The 22369-nt window shown below is 36.0% G+C and overlaps 1 protein-coding gene across 2 annotated transcripts; it reads left to right on the top strand.

Annotated features, from left to right (window-relative positions):
- The first annotated feature begins 6723 nt into the window (after positions 1-6723).
- LOC129264859 (KATNB1-like protein 1) lies at positions 6724-18448 on the top strand. Of its 2 annotated transcripts, none has more exons than XM_054902815.2 (10): positions 6724-7012; positions 8461-8589; positions 9769-9818; positions 10722-10803; positions 11757-11921; positions 12495-12661; positions 13277-13375; positions 13614-13721; positions 14951-15044; positions 15801-18448. In XM_054902815.2, the coding sequence occupies exons 2-10, from the start codon at positions 8488-8490 to the stop codon at positions 15828-15830; spliced, it is 897 nt and encodes a 298-aa protein (XP_054758790.2). In that variant the 5' UTR covers positions 6724-7012; positions 8461-8487; the 3' UTR covers positions 15831-18448. The 2 variants fall into 2 exon arrangements, with proteins under 2 accessions (XP_054758790.2, XP_063958163.1); XM_064102093.1 differs by having other exon boundaries at positions 6921-6986.
- The last annotated feature ends 3921 nt before the right edge of the window (positions 18449-22369 follow it).

Below are 22369 nucleotides of genomic sequence, written 5' to 3'. Positions count from 1 at the left end.
TCGGACAAATAATGAGAAAGTTATGAGCATTTGAATATTGCAATCACCAATGCTATGGAGATCCCCTTGGCAATGCGACAAGGATGTGTGATGTCACATGTGAACAACTTTCCCTTTGATCGACTATAAAATACCCCAAAAATGTATCTTTTTGCTCTTATGGTGATACAAACTCTTTATCCATAATATATTCTTTAAAAATCTGTATTACATGCTCTCCTATAGAAAGAACACATGATGTACTGATACTATAGATGTGATAAAAGAGGCAGTTTGGGTGAATATACACTTAAGTAATGGGGAGAGTTGTTCACAATAGTGACATCACACATCTTTGTCGCATTGCCAATATAGGAAGATCTCCATAGCATTAGTGATCACAATATTCAAATGCTCATAACTTTCTCATTTGTCAGATTTTTATCAAACTTTTGTTGATCCGTTTCTTTGTTTTTCTGTTTTCACACAAGCTATCTTGTTCCAAAGGTTTCATTCTCTTTTAAGTCTTGCACATCTTTTGAGACCAAATTTGCGACGCCCGGGTACGCGGTTCCGAAATTACGCAGCATTTTGTTAAGTGCATGTCAGACCCGAAATTGCTCAAAAACGTGATTCCGTGTACAAAGTCAATGCAAATTGTGTTTTTCAACCAAAATTCATAAATGTATGATTATTTTTACTTTTGTTGGTTTAAATAGATTTATTTTATGCTATTTATGATCGCAATCGCGTTCCCGACAAAGTTCATTGGAAAAAACAAAGGTTTGAAAAAACAAAGAAATATATAAGAATTTAAAAAAACAATAAAATACATAGGAAATTAATTATATTTTTGCATTGTTTGTAGATATTTGCTAGAAATGTTTTTATTTACTTATTTGTCGTTTTATTTTAACAGGGTAGCCCTTTCAGTTACAAGAACTGCTCGACCAAGGGGCCCTGTATCAACAGAAATTAAAAACATAACAAAACAATATCACATAAAAATAGTCAACAAAATGAACATAATAATCAATGAGAAAGAAAAAATGTAATACACAAAATTTTATAATTGATACTCCCAAAAATTAGCATTCTACTAGCTATATAAATTGAGTTAAAGGCAAAAACATACACAAAAAACAAAATTTAGGGCCAATTTCATACGCTTATTTGCATAATTAATTAATTAAAAAATATAAACAATTAATATTTTGAAAATTTTACCATACGGTCTTGTAGTTTACATCCGGTTCTATACGCACGTGCAAATTTTCGCGGCGATCGCGCGATCAGCGGCCGAGATCTGAGGGGAGGGGTCAAATTGACCCTCCCAGTATACTGGTCTGAAATAGCCCAGTTAAGATAGGGTTAATGCAGAGCCATAATGTCACACCTGCAAAACCGACTCCAGACCGATCAAAGCTATTACGTTATTACCAATAACATACCATCGGTCGGTTTGCAGTCTGTTTCGTTGGTGCGACTGAAGCACACAGCCTTTCATTCCAACTTTAAAATATATCTAGTTTACGGCATTGCGAGATATTTTGGTTCCATGACATTCGCTCCGGCGACGACTGCTCCGATTTAAATTCCACACACTAATCGAATGACCAAACTCAACCCAGGATTCAACACTATACCCTACCTTAAACCATGGATCCTATACTAGAAGGATCCATGCTTAATCCTAACCCTATAAACCTAACACAAAACCCCCATGAACCTTAGATGAAGCCCGGAGCAATTGTCGCAGGAGAAAATGTCGTGTCACCGATATTATATCTTCTCATGTCGACTTAATGTTGACATGGCAAGACAGTTTGCCTTGCCAATGTGACGTATACAAAGTAACTTGTCTTGTCGACAAAATGAGATTATACCTTGCTAAATCGACTTATTAAAGCCCGGCGCACACTATGCGATTCGTTGCGATCCGAATTTCAAAGAAATTTTGATATGTACATTGGCGTAACCACTGGGGGCATGGGGGCACGTGCCCCCCCCCCCCAAAAAAAAAAAAAAACAGAGGAAAAGGAGAAAAAAGGGAGAAAGAATGAGAAACGTATAGTGGGGAAGAAGAAATTTCATTATATTATGTTTTTCGTAGCTTTATGAAACATAATTTGCTTAGGGCCTATATGTGTTCATCATTCCTGGTTCTCGCATTGTCTGTTTAATGAGATATTATAATCCTGCTGTACTAAAACATCCCGTTTTCAAGTCAATATACACCAAATATATTTCCTCGCACTTCGAGTTATCGTTATTTTTGGTAGTGACATATGCTTCTTTTACATAGATATCTAAAGTGATTGCCCCCTTTATAAAACATATCCAGTCTGGGCTTACGTTCGCATTAGTGAATTGGTGAGATATGTCTGCTCTTCATGAATTCCTAAAAACAATTCCTAAAATGTCCACTTTTCCGGTCTGAATATAAAAAATTTATCAAAAATCAGCCCGGACCATCCCTTTAAAATGTCCTGTTTGGGGTCAATATAGGCCTATACAAAAATTGAAGCTCGCGCTTCGCGCTCGCATTGCTTGTTTGGGGAGACAGGTACGTGCCATGATTACAAAAATTTGCTTATGTCAGTCCTTTTTTACGTCTGAATATAAAAAATTTCAGCTCGCGCTTCGCGCTTGCATTATTTTATCAGTGAGATACAAATCCATTAAATGGCACAGTCCTTAAAATGTCTCTACAAGGTTAGTATACCTGGCAATTTCGCGCGCTTCGCGCGCCCACTAAGCGACCCAAAATTTTAGCTGGTGCCCCCCAATGCCGTGACCCACGGTACGCCACTGCATGGATATGTACACTCAAACCAAAGACTCCGACCAATGATAGCGAAATCGAAATTCAGTCTATAGTTTGAGCCTCCCTGTAGGCCTATAGGAATAAAGGCAAATTATCCAAATCGTAATGACATCATCATCGGCTGTGACTTGAAACCGATTTGGACTTTAATCCGACCACAGGGCTTGCCCAAACCATAATTATGATGTTCTTATTCCTAACAGTTATGCCGAACTTCAAATGAAATAATTTTAATTCTTGGAATTTTCACATTTAATGCAAAATGCGATTTACTAAAAAAAAAATCGCGTCGCATCAGATAACATAGTGTACGCTGGGATTAATATAAAAGTAAAATCTCAAAATGGCGAAATAATAGGCATTCGTTATGTTGCCAAGTCGACTTATGAAACGTTGAATGTCGACATGTCGAGAGATGAGTCAACCACATCGTATGGAATATTAGAGGAGCAGCGGCGTAACAGGGGTCGGTGGCCAGGGGGGCAAGAGCCAAAAATGTCCAGGTCATATCATGGTATGAACAGGCATAAGGTGTAATGAGGCGACGATTTTGAGAGGGCCAGACATTGCGGATCAGGCAGAATTTATCTTTAAAAAAAAGTTGCGAGCGAGCAAAAAATTTTGACATTTTTAATACAAAAATCCAATTTTTTGACAGATTTTGACATGATATCCAGAGAATAATATATTTCACTCTTCTCTCTTTCCATTCCTTTTTTGTGGTCTGTACGCCACTGTCAACAGGATTCTTTGCGGCAGTAGCGTGAAGAGTAAAAATAAGCGAGCGAGAAAAAAAATCACCTTTTCATGAGAATCTAACTTCGAGATATTTTTTAACATTATATTCAGTAAATAAATCATATCCTACACTTTTCCTTTGCTTTTCTTTCCTCCTTTTTTTTTCTTGGTTGTAGAACTTCTGGGGACCATGGCCCAACCATTCCATACTCATGTACGGCAGTGCTATGCGGTTGGGGTCCGGGGCAGAGCCCCCGGAAATTTTTTATATCAAAGCCATTTAAACCTCGCAGATTGCCGCCATTTTCAATCAAATCGCGGGTATATACAGAATATAGCTTTTACACAACACATTTATTCAACCCAGTTGAAACAAAATATGGGCAAAACGTAGCAATGTGGAAAATTTGTAAAAAGTCGCCAGCGAGCGAAGCGAGCTGGAAAAAAAATTGCCTATTGAAATTAAATTCTAATTATGCGTTAGGGGAGACCGGGGCTAGTTTGCACTTGTAAGGGTAAGTTCGCCACCCTCGTTTTTTTCATAATCTATACCGGTGACGTCAACGACGCATTTGCGCTATGTCGTGTGACCGACGCTGCGCGCACCAGCCACATTTTTTTCGCCATTCAAGAAGATTTGAAATTCTATCTCGAAATTCATCATTTTCGTCAAAGTGAGTGAAAAATTGGTCCTTATTTAATATTGTATATGCTACTATATGCCTAGATAATTTCATGCTATCAATGCCAGTTTCCGATAAGCAAATATGTGCCCTTTTTATCCCCGAATGTAATTTGCCTATCCCTGCCTCCCCTGTTTACACAGAGTCACTTGAGCATGATTTGCACCCGTGAGGCTAGTCCGCCGTCTATCAACGGGGCATGATCGCCGGGGAGGTGAACATGCCCCGTGGAGGAGGCGAATTTACCCCGGTCTCTACTGGAAATAGAAAATAAGATATGCTGTGCGCTTTTATTTATTTATTTCAAATCTTTATCCAGAGTAGCCTGTTCAGTTCAATATACTTAAATATATTAAATTACACAAATATGTACAATTAAAATGGATAAAAAATCACTGGTCTTCCACAGGCACAGGGCTCTGCATTATTATCTACATACATATAAAAATGCATAACATGCAGAAATCATTTCATTATAAGAATAAACATCAAAACAAAGCAAAAGAAGACATCAATTATCATTATAAGAATCAAAATGAGATAGCAACCGGAAATGTTAAGGAGAGAGAGAAAGAGACCTAAAGATGCGACGTTTATGTATATATTAAGAAGTAATATTTTGCACACTTTTTGTTTTCAGGATGGTACGCACATAATTTATGCCAGAAAAACAGAACGGGCGAGAATTCCGCCTGACGTCGTGAAGTAGAAAGTGTTACCTCTTACTTCAAGACTGGTCTTAAAATTCAAGTGCAATGTGGGTTAAAGCTTAGCCTTACGAAGGTTTGGTCAGCAGTATCTTTTTATTTATTTATTTTGTATTTTCAATTTTAATTTTGATTTATTTTCAATTTATGAAATTTTCAATTGAATTATTTTCGTTCTATGTAAGAACAACGAGTTTTCTGGTTTGTTGTTAATAAAGCAGTTACAGAATTGAATAAAATTGTATAGTTTATTTCTTTGGCAAACTTGCCCCGTCATAGGCGCAATTATACCCGGGGGGTAGGTGAACCTGCCCCAACACGGGGCAGGTTCACCTACTTCGAAAATTTTCATTCAACATTGAATTCCTAAAAAAAGTGATAGCTGATAGGATTGAAGTGATGCTGTAATTTAGCAAAGAGTCATAGCTATCAAATGAAGACATTTGGGCACTATGTTGACTTGTAATTTGGACTGTATACGGCGACTTTAGTAAAAAGGGGGCGAACTAGCCCCGGTCTCCCCTATAGAGCCATTTGAAGGTTACAGATGAGAGCCCCTACTCGATCCATGGGGTCTGGGGCAAATCCCCGGTACCTTATTTGCATAAAATTTAGCAAGCTTATAGTTCAATGTTGTATGCAGTCCATCTTTCTTCCCGCTCTTTATTTTCAATCCTCGGCAGCCCGGTCGAGTTATTAAGTTTTTTTTTCTCTTTGTTTTCCAATTTAGCTTTTGACTATTCCATTCTACCTTCATTCCCCGCTATTAATTGTTTGCCATGCATTTTGTCATCTTTTAATTTATTTCCCATCATGCTATTGCATTACATAGGCCTATTTCGGAATGATTTGTTCTTTCTCAAATGTTCTTCTTTCGTTCCTTTTCCCGCTTTCCTTCCTTTTGGGCCTTTTCCTCCTTTCCTTTTCCCCTTTCCTTCCCCTTTCCCTTTCTTTCTCCCTCCCTTTTCTTTTTTTTCCCGGTTTTTTTAATTTCCCGGTGAAATCCGCCAGGGGGGCAGCTTAATTGCCCGATGCCCCCCCCCCCCCCCGCCTGTTACGCCACTGTAGAGGAGAACTTTTTTGTGTGCTATATAGGCCTATTAGAGTTGGCGCTGTTGAAGAAAATGTGGCGCAGAAAAAGTGGACGAAAACCAAAATGATAAGAGAACACTAGAAGTGAAAATACAATCTGGGCATTACCAAATAGCCGTGTTACGATCTGCGTGTAGAAAAAATGTGGTTTTTTTCAGAAGCAACATGGCATAGGGCATTCTAGTAAATCCACTTGTGTGAGAAAATAACTATTTTCATCACGGCTGAGTTATGAAGCAATAATTATAGATGGAAATGGGAGCCGCATAAAAACGTCAAGTAAGGCGAAGTCTCTTTCTTTTTTCTTTTTTTTAATTTTTCCTTACAGAGGGGGGGGGGGGGCTCGCCGCCACAAAATTAGGGGCGTGATCCCCTATGCGGCCCCTAGGCTCTACGCTAGATCTGGGCATGTCATGATCATCCCTTTTCATCAATATTTTCGTCCGACAAATTGTCAGATGTACGCCACACGAATCTAAAAAGTACCTAGACCATATCATCAAACAACTAAATAACAAATTGAATGACCTTTGAATTTTAGTGTACAATCGGTGAAATTTAAATCTCGATTTAATTTGTTCAGAGAACTTGCTCAAAAACCTGCTAATCCGATGCTAAAATAGCTAGGCCTATATCAAAATCATGAAAATCCTTTATTCATCCAACACACTAGCTCTTTAATTGTGGCCTTCATGTATAAACATATTAAAGCATGATTATTTCATATTTTAATAAGCCTTTAATAGTAATTTTTTTAGACGGAGCACGGCTGGCTGTTAGAGGCCGCACAGAGGCCGGCCGAACCGAGCTAGGGTTAGGCTCGGCGAGACCGATCGAGCGGATTTTTGACCAATCAAAACGTGATCTCAAACAATAACGATTTGAACTGTCGACACGTTTGTTTACATTTTATTGATTCGTGCGGATCGAAGTTTCGTACAGAGCAGAGCCAGAGCAAAGGTGTGGAAACATTTGATTAGCACTTGGTAAGTTAATGTGTTGTAGGCCTAGTTTATTTTCAAATAAGTAGAGTCTATTGCCTATTGGTAATGTTCCGACAATTTGATTAGAATTTAGAGATTGGGTAGATCTCGAATGAATATTTTGTAAGTCGGACCGGACCTGGCGTTATCATCGCACCGCGCTGGTACGTTGCTAACCCAGGGCCAGGCCCAGGGAGCTCGGGCACGCGAAGCGGGCCGGAGCCCAGGGGAGCGTTTCATCAATATTTTCATCCGACAAGTTGTCAGATCTGACATCTTTCCATGATTTTGATTGGCAGAGAGGCACTGTTCCTATGGTAACTGTCGGATAAAATGGGACTTGTCGGATAAAACGTCCGACAAGTCCTTTCATGAAACGCTCCCCTGGAGTCGTCCGTGTAATACGAGACAGACCACTCACACAACATGCGAGGTTAGTATACTGGAGACAGACATATTCTCCAAGATGGGGTAGATTGGGGTCGCAATAGCACTCAAAATAAGGGGGAAAATAAATTATGCACTTATGGTAACTCGATTATATGGATGAAGGTCTATCGTGAGACAGAAATCCTGACATCGAGGCACAAACTGGACCCTCAAAAAAAGGAAAAGTTCTGTCTCGTTCGTTCTCCTTCTGTCAAAATTGAAAACAAAATGGCCGATCGATACCGAGAACGAATGTGACAGAGGTAAAACTTTTCCTTTTTTGAGGGTCCAGTTTGCGAGCTCCCTGGGTTAATACGTTGCCTGCCCTCGCTTTGAAGGTCAGTAAAACAACCGGTGGTACGATGGGGGTCGGGTGTCCGGACACTTGACTTTATATTTTTGAAGCCTTCTTTTTTGTCTTTGGATCGGATTACACTATATGAATTCAATAGTTGTAATCATCTTCTATTTTGTTCTCGCTTCGGTCTAATGTTATGTTGGTTGTTCCGCTGAACTCCGTTGGCTCCACTCACCAAATACAGAGACCGAAGTTCTAGCTCAATCTGTACAGGGGACTCGATGGCCATATGTATTAAGTTTGGATAAAACAGGGAAGTGAAGTTGCGCGACAGCCTAAGTAAGTCACTGTTTTTTCCCCTTTTAAGTTTATTTTTCCCCGTTTTCGTGCATTTCAGGCCAAAACGGAATAATAATCTTTATTTTGGTACAGGTCTTTTTATATATTTTTATGAAAATCGATGAGCCCCGTCGGGGGAATTTTGCATTGTTAACCCCCTAATGGTGGCTGCACGATAGCGAGCCGTCTGTGTACGAGGAGAAATTAGAAGGAAAAAAATGTTACAAAACTCCTCGAAACAGACGGCTGCCAGCTGTCTAAGAGAAATGTTGACAAGTATATCCACTGAAATATAAAGAAGAGGATACTATAGTATAGCTATACATGGTGTAGTTCACATTCTGATACTGATCATTTGTTTGTTTGATTTTTTTTCTTGTGACAGACACTAATTTTCTAAAAATCAACAGAGATGGCATCAAGAGCAAGGGGACCTAATGAGGAAGGAGGATTCGTCAAATGGGACTGGAACAAAAACAAATACATTTGGGTCTCAAAAGATGACATCAAAAAGGTTGGTATTATATTTCTTGATCAAACTATCAATTCAGAAGCCAATTCTGTGAAATGAACATTTTGAACAAAGGCCAAATTCCACCAATTTTTTTTTATGGGTCAAACAATTCTTGATTTCAAAGCATTACATGTATGATGTATGTCAGCAAGTTTGAATTGCAATCTTACTCTTACCTTTGTCCCCGAAATCCAACTAAACACAATATTGGAAAGCACCAAATGAAAGCCATTCTTTTTAGTAGCACTGAAATGTTTTGTATATCACTTCACCCTTAATTTTGATTTATGATTGTATTGGTAGTGTCAATGAATGGGATGGGAAGCTCCTTTATCTATTAAATATTATATTGTCTCAGTATGTATGGTTATGGTATGATGATTGTTTGTCAATATGGTATGATGATTATTTGTCTTACACATATAGTGAGACCACCACATATCAACCACCTCTTTTGAAACTGACCACCTTACGCGCATTTAAATTATTGCGTATTACAAACGATACGCGCGGGAGAGTAGGCGCAGTGTCCATAGGAACGGTAAAATTTGATTTTACAAGAGAAAAAGAAGGGGGGAAAGGTAAAAATTTAGTAGAATTTATCAAAATTGTTTTGACTAGACCCGAACCCGCCCCGTTTCCGATAGGAAGGGCTTTAGAACAAATATCCGTCGTCAATCGTCGAATCATGTGCCGGAGCTCGCAGTGGAAGTAGTGAGACGATCATTTAGCATGTTGACATCATAGAACTGATTTGGAAGATTCGCCACCGCGACAAGAATCGGCCGTAAACTTAGTGTATCACGGGTGGTCGGTTTCAAAAGAAGGGTGCAAATGAGCAAATGTAAAACCGTCGTATTCGTTGTTCGCCAATATATACGCGAATTGAATCAGAGTCACTGATCAAAACATGGGAATCTGATCTGCTTAATTTTCTGCACAAATGAGACGAAAACTAGGTTAAACTGATAAATATTTTTGCAGATACGATGCTTAGAAAATTAGGTGGTCGATAAGGGGTAGTTCCAACCATACTGAATATTATTTTATGTCATTATCTACTCATTCTTACAATTATCCTAGATTAAATCACTTATTGAATGATCAACTGTCTTATTTTGATGCTTGGCATAACTACAAGTCTCAGTCAGGCCTCATGAATTTTATGTTTTATTCCAGCCTTCCAAGCCAGGCCAATCCAAGTATGCATGGAAAGATGGCAATAAAGTGTAAGTGATAAAATTCAAATTAAATATCACTCTATTCAATCTTTACAAATTGGGGGGGGGGGGGGAAGGTGGCTATCATGGAGCATCTCAGGTATCAGCAGCGATTGTTACTGACAATTTTATAATCCAATGAGATACAAGGATGTCATTCATTATATCACTTTGTGAAACATCCCACTCCAGGTGTGGTGTAACGTGTACATCAAGCTTGAACAATAGAAGTTATAAACCAAGCATTAATATTTAAGCTTTAGGAGAATATACATGGAGGCTCTGATGATATATCTATGCCCAAATGATGAAAATGTGCTGGATATACCTTTACTATAGGTACTACCAGTCTTAAAAATGGCAATGAGCCATCATTTCAGTCTCTCTAGAGTTCTTGGGATTTTCTTACATCTCTGGAGTAATAAAGATACTTTACATAATGCAATGTTATCTTCATTCAAATATTATCCACGAATTGATGATAACAATGTCTGTGCTGTAAGTGAAAAAGGGACTCCACTCGGGGATAACAGTCATGAAGTGTACAAATGAGAAAGAAGTGCATTTTAGATAATTATAATGAAGCATATTATTTCTATAATTAATGCTAATATGACATCACAGACCTACTTTTGCTTAAATAGCAAATATAGAGTCCTCCCTTAAGGTTCTAGAAAGGCTTATTGGAGGGTTTGAAAAGCATCTTGTTGATTTTAAGTTTAACCGTCAAAATTTTGCTAGATAAGCCAATCAGATGAGATGATTTCAGTGGCTTTTAACAGTTGTAACTAGATATCACTGACAAATCACTTCATGAAAAAGTGCCCAGGTACACCCGCCCATGCCTGTGGTATGAAATGTGGTATTACTGGAGGAAGTTTAAGGTGATGTTCACTGTCTGTTGATTTACAGTGCTGCCAGACGACCTTCGTACAAGGTTCCTGTGAAGAAGGCTTGCAGACAACCTTTACAGGTAGCCAACAAGCACGGCAAGGTGAGATTAATTGGACTACAACCCGCAAGGTTAACATCGTCGCCATTGATGTCTGGCACTACTTGATTTCCTGTACATTTACAGGGCTTTCACACCGCCCTGATCAAGGAAATACCTTTCATTTATGAGAATTCTCTTGAGACCCCAAAATACAAAGGAGCTATGTTTGCTCATTCATAACTCCCAAGCCAAATAAAATGTGTAGTTTGTGTTATTGCAATAAGGTTTCTACAGATTTTAATATTATAGCAAAGTATGCACATCTTTCTTGCCTTGAGATTAGATGAAAAGTTTGCATAATTTTTCTTCATCTCAGATAATTTTTGAAAACTTGAAAAATACAGGTTTAATTTCCAGGTTCATATATGTCTTTGGAAACTGGATGAGAGTCAGAACCACCATTCACCCACATACTCTGCTTTATTATTACCATATCTGGTATATTCTTATCGTTGGATAATACTCTGTATCATGAAGATGTGAAAGCATCTTCAGAGGTTATTGCCTCAAAACATAGCTTAATCTTGAACATCAAATTTCTTCATATTTCCAGCCTGTGTCTATCAGTAAGATAAAAATAACTCTAAAATTTGCCGACCACAGGTGTACTGCAAATAAGAGTACTGCCATACAAAGAATTGTTAGTCATGTGATGTCATTCAAAATGTGGGATTTGATTAAAGGAAGAGTAAACTGACAATTTTTTAATAATCATGGCCTTGTTATTCAGAAATTAGTTTAATTTGAACTCTAGTATTTATTGTACTTTTCATCAATTTCACTTTTGATTTCTTATATTGTGTAATTTGACATACCTTTCTTTCTTGAAATTTAAAATATGATTTTGGAGTCTTCTTTTTTGATGGATGTACATGTATTAGAATGAATGACCTATCATGACAGGGTTTGCCAGGTATGCTAACTACTAACCTCAATAATTTTTGTCCAATCAGATCAAGACCCCATCACCCAGAAAGCCTTCAGTAAGACGTGTCCATCATAAAGCTGATTTCATACTCCCAGGATGCGATGACAGCTACGACGAGGTGGACGATAAGGAGAATTGCTCACGTAATGATAAATACAATGCGAGAGTGGATAGAGCTCCACCTCCAGAGGTGAGTCTCAAACCTTTAAAATGATTTCCATTTTAAGTTTCATTTCATATTATAATAATAGTTTGATATTTTTCATTAAAGATAATGAAAAAAATGTTTGTAAAATCTCTATATTCAGTATTTCCATCAACAAAATTGTTCTTTATTTAGATTTTTATTTTATGTAGGTCACAAAATAAAAAAAAATGCTGCAATAATTATTTGAAATATTGTGTTTTTGACTATTCAATTTATTTTCACAATATAACAATGAAGTAACACTTACCAACAGGATGAAGTCACTTTACTCCTAAAATACAAAAAAAGAATCACACCCTTTAGATGGTAGCTGTACAGTCTCCTACACTGCATTTATTCTTGTGACCTTCAAAGGGAAATGTAACTCATCAAATTTTATAGTGCTGTGACACTAAAGAATGTGCTGCTAGAGCAGTGTCATGAAGTTCTTTGAATCTGTTGCCCCTTGGACTTAGTTGATCCTTGTACAAAGTCTTTGGGAATTACAGAACTCAGTAAATAACAGGTCAAGTTGAAAATAATTTTCCAGTGAATGATTGTCTGATTTTTTTTCAGCTACATTCTGGTCATACCACCATCCTATCCGTCATGTCCAATCGTTTGATCCATCTCAATGCTGCCTTAACCTTTTGGCATCAAGGACCTAATGACTACATCTCCTATGTGATGAGAACGGAAGATGATGCTGCCACAGTAGATACACTACCTGTCCTAGTCCATTGGTGAGGATATTTATTAAGATGTCGTGCATGATAAAGCATTGCTGTCTGATTGATTATGAGTGAATTATACATGAAGTAATGAATTGTAGTTTTGGCCATCAAACACAAGATGGTGTTCTGCAATCAGCTGATCACCCAAGTTAATATCGATACTTGGTGGCAAAACGTTTTTAACAGTTGTAACTTATAGAAACACTTTAAGAAAAGACACTAAATGTACTGGCTTGTTTCAAGGAATTTATTTACATTTGATTGATTTTAACTGCAACTAACTCAAATCTTATTTCAATTAGTGTTTAAGCTGGTGTTGAGGTACATACAATGCCAGGTTTGTTCCTTACATATTAACAAAATCAAAAGTAAAGCTGTTTCACTCTAACATTTAAGGGGTGCATTAAACGTGTAGGTTCTCAACAAAATTGAAAAGGACAGAATAGCCACATACATAAATTGTGAACAAAATTTATTAGTGAAGTTGAAACTTATAGTTGAAAATAAAGAATGTAATTATTATTATGATCTTTCAGAGGTTACTTAGAATAGTGAAATGGGGTTGGGTATTCATGATTTACCATTTATTTCCCCTCTTTTTTTTCTCTCTCTCTTCCTCTATAGCTTAAAGAACAAGACACCAGTTAGCAAACAGCTATCACTAGGAGCATGTTTTGATTTACTCCCTACTCTCAAGAAACTTCTAAGCAGCAAGTATGAAGAGTAAGTAATCTTATGGAGTATAAAAGATACAAGGGAACCGTTTCATTAAGCTCTTTGTAAAGTCATTGTGAAAGTGCCAAAATAACCTGATTTTTTTTTTGCATTATTTAATTGAAAAGTACCTGCATGTGTGGCCAGAAAAATGAGATTTTATGATTTCAAGTTTGGTTTGCTTAAACTATGTTGAAACTTGATAGATGTTGGTTTACGATGTTTTCTCTGTATTTCTTTGCTATAGTTACGTGAAGACGAGTCTGGATACACTGCGTACCATGTTAAGATTCTGGTGGACTGATTTGATAGCTCACAGAAACCAAAGCTTCTCTGGTAATTTGCAAGAAAGCAGGTAAGGCAGATCTGAAAATTTTGACTTTTTGGGGCCCAATTCCTCAAAGTGGTTTTTAAATCATGGTTTAAAACCCTTTGAACAATAAATTATTAGGGTCTGTGACCCATACCCTGAATTATTTGTACGTATTAATCAATACAAATCTTGACTGAAATTATTGACTATATATCCCTACACATGCTAGAAAGATGACGTCATTTTTAAAAGATCACCTGACATGCAGAACCCATGCTTTTTAAGTCACATAGTCTGAAGTATCGGCCTATCAGGTATATGAGCATTCACTGGTAGTCCTACTGGGTTCAAAGGGTTAAGTGTAAAGGCTTATGCAGATTTCATGAATTATAATTTTGACTAATTTAGAAAGTGCATTGAGAAAGGTCCAATAATAAGTGAGGGCTTTTGTCGTGGTGTTGAATTTATACTTCTTGCTGCATGTATGGTTTGAAAACGGTAATATTTATTTCAAGTTATTTGAATTGTGGGCCCATTTGAATAAATATTGATCTCACCAACCATGACAAAAATCATGGATTTCTGCTCTGACAAAAGAGCACATTCATTTATTTGAATTTTTCAATGAACATGCTCAATCAGTTTACAAATTTCCAGTAACCATGGTTTCATAATTATAATGTCAAAACTTCCTTTGAGAATTCTGACCATTATATATTGTACCCCTAAATATTACTTGGTTATATTGGACCCAAGATAACATTTTAAAAAGTTATGGTGAGAGCATCTCTTATTTCATCAAGTTGCCAATTATTTTCTCTTTCTACAAATGCATTCCTGAAAAGATTGTCCAAAATAAATCGAATCATGGTCTATTCAGGTTTTTCTAGAAAAAACCCCTCAAATATGAATTGTTACATCACACTTTCACAAACTTTAAGTTTATGTTAAGGCTCATGTGTTGCATTCATTATTGGTAGGACCATTGGTTAGAGAAAGCATCAGTTACTTTGAAATATACTTGAGAAGTAATAAAACTCTCACATAAAACAAACGATTATGTTCCATTTTCCAAGAATGGTTTATCTAGACAAACTAGTCATGCAAAAGCCAGTCATTATTAACACAATATTTCATTCAAATGAGTGAAAATTCTTGTACATGATATGTATTGTGATGTTATTATGTATTCATAAGATGGATTTTCTCTTTGCTCACTATATTGCAATGATGTATTAAATAATACATTTCACTTCATATTTGATTTCTAGGAGTGTGGCTGGTATCTACATGAGTGCGATCGCTATGACTGACATCATCACCAAACTATGCAAGCGGCAAGATAGTATAGCAAAGAAAGCAGAGGTAAATTTGTTTCTTTCTCACATACGTTCAAATTAATTGAATTGAGTCATTTTGCCAGTACAATCAAGATAGACAGGACTTTCCATGTAGGTTGTGAAAGTGTAATCGCCAAAAACCCATTGAGAAGGGAAAAAATACGATACATAATCTTTTTATAACAAGGATGGGGAGAGAATGATGATGATGAGAATTACATCAGTCAGCATATTAAAGCAATTTTGAACAGCGCCATCTCAAGACCTATTTCCTACCTCAATATGGGGCCTGCATTCTTATCCAGCATGCAATATTTTGATATAGTCTTATAATGTATACTCCGTACAATTATCACTTATTTCCTTTAGTGGAGGTGCTGTGGCTGAGTGGTCTAACGTGCCTGGTAAACACACAAAGGTTAAGGGTTCAATTCCCAGCCACATCTTTGGGAAAGGCATATACCACGCAGATCTATCATGCTTGAAATAAATGAAAATGTTTTAGCATTATTTGTAGCAACATGTCCAGTTTTTTTTTTTTTTTTGTAATAATTTCCTACAACATTCCCTACCACAATATTTGCCAAGAAATAATAGGTTTTCTGTACGTTTCTCTGTCTTCTCGCTCTCTCTCTCATTTCTTTTCTCTTTTATTATCTACAATTTTTTATGCACGTCCTGTATATTTGTTTGTTTGTAAGCTGCTCTTTGTTGTTTCCCCACTCCCAACTCCCTTTCTTATTGCTATCATATGACCGCTCTTATCTTCTCTCTCCCACAGGTTGTTGGAACTCTCCTAGCTCAGCTCTAGAGGTCATTATCCAATGTATATACAAGATTGCTGTGAAGTATGTACACTAAATCATGTAAGATGGAGATACATGTATATTTCTACCCTTTTTTCTACATTTTGTATCGGTAAATGTAGCATGTAACATTTAGTTTAAGTCCATGTTTGTTCCCATTTCATTTTTAATTACAAGAAATAACATTATAAGCATGTTTGCATTTGTTTCATATTGTTGGTCACAAGTAATAACATTATTGATTGTATGGGTATGTTAATTATTTATGACCACATGCCTATAACATGAAGCTTAGTAATTGATAGTAAGGCTGATTTTTTAAAAATTGATCATAGATAATAATCGATGCCATCAATTATAGAAATCAGCCCCATTGTCAATGGCCATGCTCTGTGTAACGGGCCCATGAGAACTTTTCTTAAAAGTTGTCATTATCTAAGAGTTACTGTAGTAAATATTGAGGCACCTGTGCTTTTTGGGCAATCAAATAACGGATATTTGTCAGATCTGACAAATTGTCAAATTATGGACATTGATGAAATGCCCCCTTGATTTCCTTCATTTAAATCAATAATCTTAATCAAAACTGCTCTCCTGTAGTTTTGTTTTCTTCTTAAGTAAATTACTGTATCTTATTTAGAAATGTTTGGGTTGATTTTTCTGTAAATACCATTAAAATTTTATATACTTATTGATATACATGTACCAGCATGAAAAATTTTTGAGCTACGCTTGATTGTAAATAAATCCTTGAATCCTTCTGTACATGTTGGTGAGTGTCAGAGATCAGTCTAAAGATTGTCAGCCTAAGAAAAGTTAAAGAGTACATGTACATGTAAGCCCATGAAATGGTATACTGCTTTATTTTAAGAATTCCGTCCAACTTTAGATTAGATAATATCCAAAGCAGTTGATGTCCAAGCAAGTGTTTAAAAGTGCCTTTTTATACAGTACTACTAATAACATGGAAATGTATGTGTATTTGTTACACATTTGAGTTTCTTTTTAGCATTGTAAAAACAAAACTATAGGGTCCCATAGCACAAAGGTTAGTGATTAATCGTACGCTTGATTTTCATGAGTAAATGAACAATGTAGTCAATGCAATCATGAAAAAAAAAGTTCTACCATGATTGCTAAGCTTTGTGTTACATGCCCCGGGTGTATGTATTTTTATATCAGAGACATCTGAAAGTATATTGTGTTTTTCAGTGAAACTTCTGTACACTTGACAATTAGATATCTCTAATCTATATGTAGCAAGCAAGGCTTTTTTGTATTTAAAGATGATCAATTTGTAGATATCAACCAGCTACATGTATGTTGCATAGCCCGTCTGTATACATTCCATCATTTGCCTTATCCACATTTGCATCTTGTGTTTCTTTTAATTTTCATGTGAAATAATAATAATTATGCACAATTCTTACATCTCTATCAGCTTCCAAAAGAATTGGATATTATTACCTTGCATAAGCGTTAGCCCAAGCAGCCTTTTACAGCATGCAGTCATTTTAAGAAAATTACTTTTCTACAAAAAGAGTGTACAAGAATAATTTCCATGGTTGTACACATATTTTTTTATGGGGGGTATGTGTATGTACATGTATGGTTTTTAATAACAGATCACAAAGGAGTGTGGGGATGATTTAATGTAAATTGAACTTTTCGGCCTGTACTCTGAAGTCAGGTTTAACTAAGATCACAGTCTAACTCTGTGCTAAAATTATGGGGAGCAAAAAATTTCATTTTATATTGTATATCTCTTATGTTCAGTATTTTGTTTCATATTACTTTCATAACAAAGAAAAATTCTTCAGTTATCATTCCCAGACAATTATCAACAATTTGGGTGTCATACGATTTAAAAAATAAACCCGGAGTTCAGAATACTGGATCCGTCACACACTTTTAGTGGAATTTTGTTAAAATCTGCATTTAAGAATATACATCTTGGGCAAAACAATGGAGGGGGTAATTTCCACTCTCCAGTCCCTCCTTTGTTGTGTATGGCAGTGATAATATCAAAATGGTATGTGACACTATTTAGAACCTGAATGTTTGGGCTCTTCAAGTCCTACCACTGTCTGCTTTGCAATGACAAAATGAAATAAACGTCAAAGATGACATTTCCCATAAAAGAGCAAAATGTATGTCATTTATGCTGACGTTTATTTTGCTCTCAGTTTTTTGATTGGCACACAATGTAAATTAAAGGCAATACATCAATATTGTATTTTAAAATGGTTGATATTCTTCTATTATGCTATAGTTTTGAGCCCAATGTCATTTACAGTTAACTATATTATTAACTACCATGATTGTCTATTATCATGGTAATTACCATAATTGCAAAATATTATTTTCTGTATGAATTAGAAACTTGTAGTTGAGCTCTCGAACCCTAAACCATCTACAAAGCTCATTTAATAGTTATTATTTTCACCTTCTTTTGGAGTCGAGACTGTGGACAATGACAAAGTTTTCACCTTTCACATTGGTATTGCATTTTATTAGTGAGTGTGATTTTTATATTGAGATATATATGCATTCCATCGCATGATCAATTGTGTGCTGATCTACATTGGAAAATAAACACACAGTAAATAATACAATTATTACATGTGTAAGAATGTTTTACAAGTGTCTTTATTTCAGTTGCCAGTACACAAACATGTTTTCTTCAAATATATACATATCAAACATACATATACAGAAATGTACTTTCATTTACAATTTGTAAATTTACTTGATATCCAAACATATATACATGCTTACCAATATTATTTACAGCATTCTTTTGTTCTTTTTTGTCTATTTTTCCAATTCTCTACCTGCACAATCAATGTTTCTTTCTCTTGGCCACAAAAGTCATTCTGATATCATGAACAGAAGCTACAAAGTGTATGCACCTAGGGTATCAAAGGAAAAAAATACATACATGTAGCATATGAGTCATGTTATTCCAAGTAGAGCTTTGAATCTAAGACTACACTACCAGTCACAATTCTTTGACTACCGTTTCACCAGAGAACAATAGATTCAATGGACCGAATCTATTGCTCTCTGGTGAAACAGGTAGTCATAGAATTGTGACTAGTAGTGTATAGCTTAAACTTTGATTAAATTGTTTCAATTTTAACAATATATATATCACAAATACCTACCTGATTGAAAAAGAAATTATTTGGTTGTAGACAAAATGTTTAATCCAAAATAACTCAACATGATTTGGGAGATGAATACATGTAGGTCACAGAACTTCAAGGCATATACAGGTACATGTAGGATTGATGTGTACATTGAAGAGTGCAATATGGTCATGCAGTGTACAAGTATAAATTTCAATAAGTAACTACAATTTCAGGAATGCCATCTAATTAACTAAATTTGGCAAAACAGTCTCTTTTCTCTTATTCCCTTAAAAAATGGGGGGGGGGCTGTCATTCCATCAAAGCATTTTGTTTTTTATATGAAACTTATGAAGACATTCTTATGCAAATTGATTTTGTTCTTTCTCAATTTGTAAAAGCTCCAAGATTACCAATATGCAAATTGATTTTGGTAGTTAATGTACATGTAACTTCAAAACTGCAAATTGCTGATGACATTACACATTCAAGAAACATCAATAATTTTATTAAGTATGCATAGGTATGATCTCTTTATTAAGGTGTTTTTTCTGTTTCCTTACACTGATAGAAATGAGGTAGAAGCCACATAATGTGCAAGTAGAGCACATATAAATATGGATGTGGGATTGCACACAGAAAAGGTTACACATGACATATTTTTCTATTTTTTATTTAAAGCATGATTCTATGTTTGGGTATTGTACAAACAGTGGATCTGTTATTTGTAACAGTGAAAAACAAAAATACTCAAATTACAGTACAAATTCTTGTAAGGTGTGAGATCTAAAATGTACATGTATTTTGATACAGTCAGACCGCAGGTCCCTATGCTAATGAGCAAAAAGGCCAGATTCATCCAAATCATCTCGTGGCTGAATCCTCCTTGCAAAATCTCGTGATTTGTGAGAATTTCTTTCTCTAAGAATTTACCTGTTTTAACATCAAGTTAAATGAAATATTATTGCACCATCAGATAGAGTAAATGTTATTCTTTCATATTGGTCATTTATTTTGTATACAATATTTTGATAAATAAGTAAATTTCTTGCCTGAAAATGTGCCTCAAAACTGAATTTTCTTCCTCTGTTTTCTTTTGCAAATTGTGCAAAACTTTTTTATTTTGAGCCTCAATGATATATATATCACCATAAAGCTGAACTTCTGTACTTTCTCACAATGCCACTCTTGATATGCGGCACCTTTTAATCGGGTCAAGATCACACTTTTCCCACCAAGGTACAAGACGAGATTTCTGAAATTTTGTACTTGCATGAAATCCAGAGTTCTGATTGGCTGAATAAGGTTCACAGAACAACAGGCGCGGGTAATTTGAGGAGATTACCACATGGGAAGTGTGACCTTTCCATGAACCCAGGCACTGGAACCGTTGGAATTTGCCAGTGTGTGGTCTCTTTGACCAATCAGAGCGCAGTATTCTTGTTTTCAAGTTGCTTTATGTACTTGGCCAATGAAAAGTGTGATCTTGATCCGATTAAACCAAGTCTTATTTTGAAACCTATACCATTTTAAAGCATACATATTCAGCTTTATCATGATTTAAAAATCGCTGGGTTCAAACAAAAATAAAGTGTGAAAATAGCAGCTTTTGTCAGGTGAAAATAATTATTTTGTAGCATATTTTAGATCAAAATTTTAACCTATATTACAAAACCTTTGAATAAATTCAAACACATGACCTAAAAGAATGGTTCTTCTTCTTTACAATGATACCAAAATCATTAAATTTGATGCACAATTAGGGCAGCAATGACCAAATGAAAAGAGGTGTTTTGGTCCGCATCAAGCTCACTAAATATGCAAAACATCTCAAGTCATGAATATCACTTGGATGAAAGAAGCCACTTTCTTGGGACCTGCCGACTGACTGGATAGGTGAAGATTAAGTGACTTTTCTACCAATTAAGCCAAATGCTACCCTGTACATCACTGTCCAGAAAGTGAACATCAAGAATTTGATTCAAATCTTATGAAGGACATAAACAAGCAAATTTTGGACACGGTATGATGATTCACATAATGTAGGCCTGCAATGTATATGAGAATTATTATTATTATTATTATTATTTTATTCGGCACTTCATCAAAAACAAAACAGCATGTACAATGCAAAATTGAGAAAAAATACAAAAATACAAATAATTTTTAGACCCTTTCTCACCCAACCAGGTAGCCTGGGTAGGGAATAGGTCAACTTAATGGCCATGGCCCACAGGCCTTCCCTCCCACACCTGATTGGGTGAAAAAAAGATCATTACATAATAGAGTTACAAAATAGAATAACATAATAGTACAAGACAGGTAGGTTGCACAAAAAAAAAGGGAACCAACTTATGTTTGACTTAACCAAAGAAAACAGGAGGAACAAATATTCGGTTAAATATAATTGAGCCAACAGTGGAAATAAATAACTTTACAACGAATGAGATAAAAGATATAAAGAAATAATAAATTGGACACAGTTTAGAAAATTAAAAAGAAACTTGATAATGTGTTGTGGATCTTTAGACATATTCTAATTTATATTTTAATCTAACTGGAACTTAAGGATATCCCTCTTGAGGACACACAGAACATGATTAATGTTTCCTGAGACTATTTCAACTCTGCTTTCAGAGGGCAGGGCTTCCCATACTATGGGATATCTGTGAATTGCAGTCTGATGGAGTCTCTCTGTTCTTGCCTTTAGGTGTACAAATCTAACATCTACGTCAGAACGTCTTACACGTATTACAATATTATCCCTTGCGACTTCGCAAACGATCAAACCATACAACAATTTAACAAAAAAGGACACCATTAAGAAAATCCTCTGAGATTTTAGCGTATGCCATTTTAATAATCGCAAACGTTGGTCATATGGCATCTCTTGACGTCGCTGTCTGAGAATCATTCGTGTTGCCCTTCTCTGAATGTGCTCAAGCATATCAATATGATTCTGAGTATAGACCATCCAAGCTGGCACTCCGTAATCAAGGATGGGCAACACAAGTGACTTGTATAATGTCAGAAGCGCTCGTGAAGAGAGGCCAGCCGACATACGGGTTAGGAGCCCGAGCATACGGTTACACCTTGAAACAACATGATTAACATGGTCATCCCAATTCAACTGGGAATTGAGAAATACCCCTAAGTACTTGATACAACTGACCTGTTCAATTACCTCATCATCTATCATGTAACTAGTGTTACCAACATTCTTTTTACGAGGAGCAATTCTCATAGCTTTGGTTTTACTGGCATTCAACTGCATCTTGTTAAGACTACACCATGATACAACCCTATCTAGATCCTCCTGAAGGAATCTGGTCTCAACTGGGTCTCTAATCAATCTATATATCAATGTGTCATCTGCAAAAAGCAGGCAATGTGATTGGACAACTCTTACTAGA

The sequence above is a fragment of the Lytechinus pictus genome, chromosome 7, assembly GCF_037042905.1.
Source record: "Lytechinus pictus isolate F3 Inbred chromosome 7, Lp3.0, whole genome shotgun sequence".
NCBI lineage: Eukaryota > Metazoa > Echinodermata > Echinoidea > Temnopleuroida > Toxopneustidae > Lytechinus > Lytechinus pictus.
Note: the sequence above shows the minus strand (reverse complement) of the source record. Positions and strands in the feature narration are given on the sequence as shown.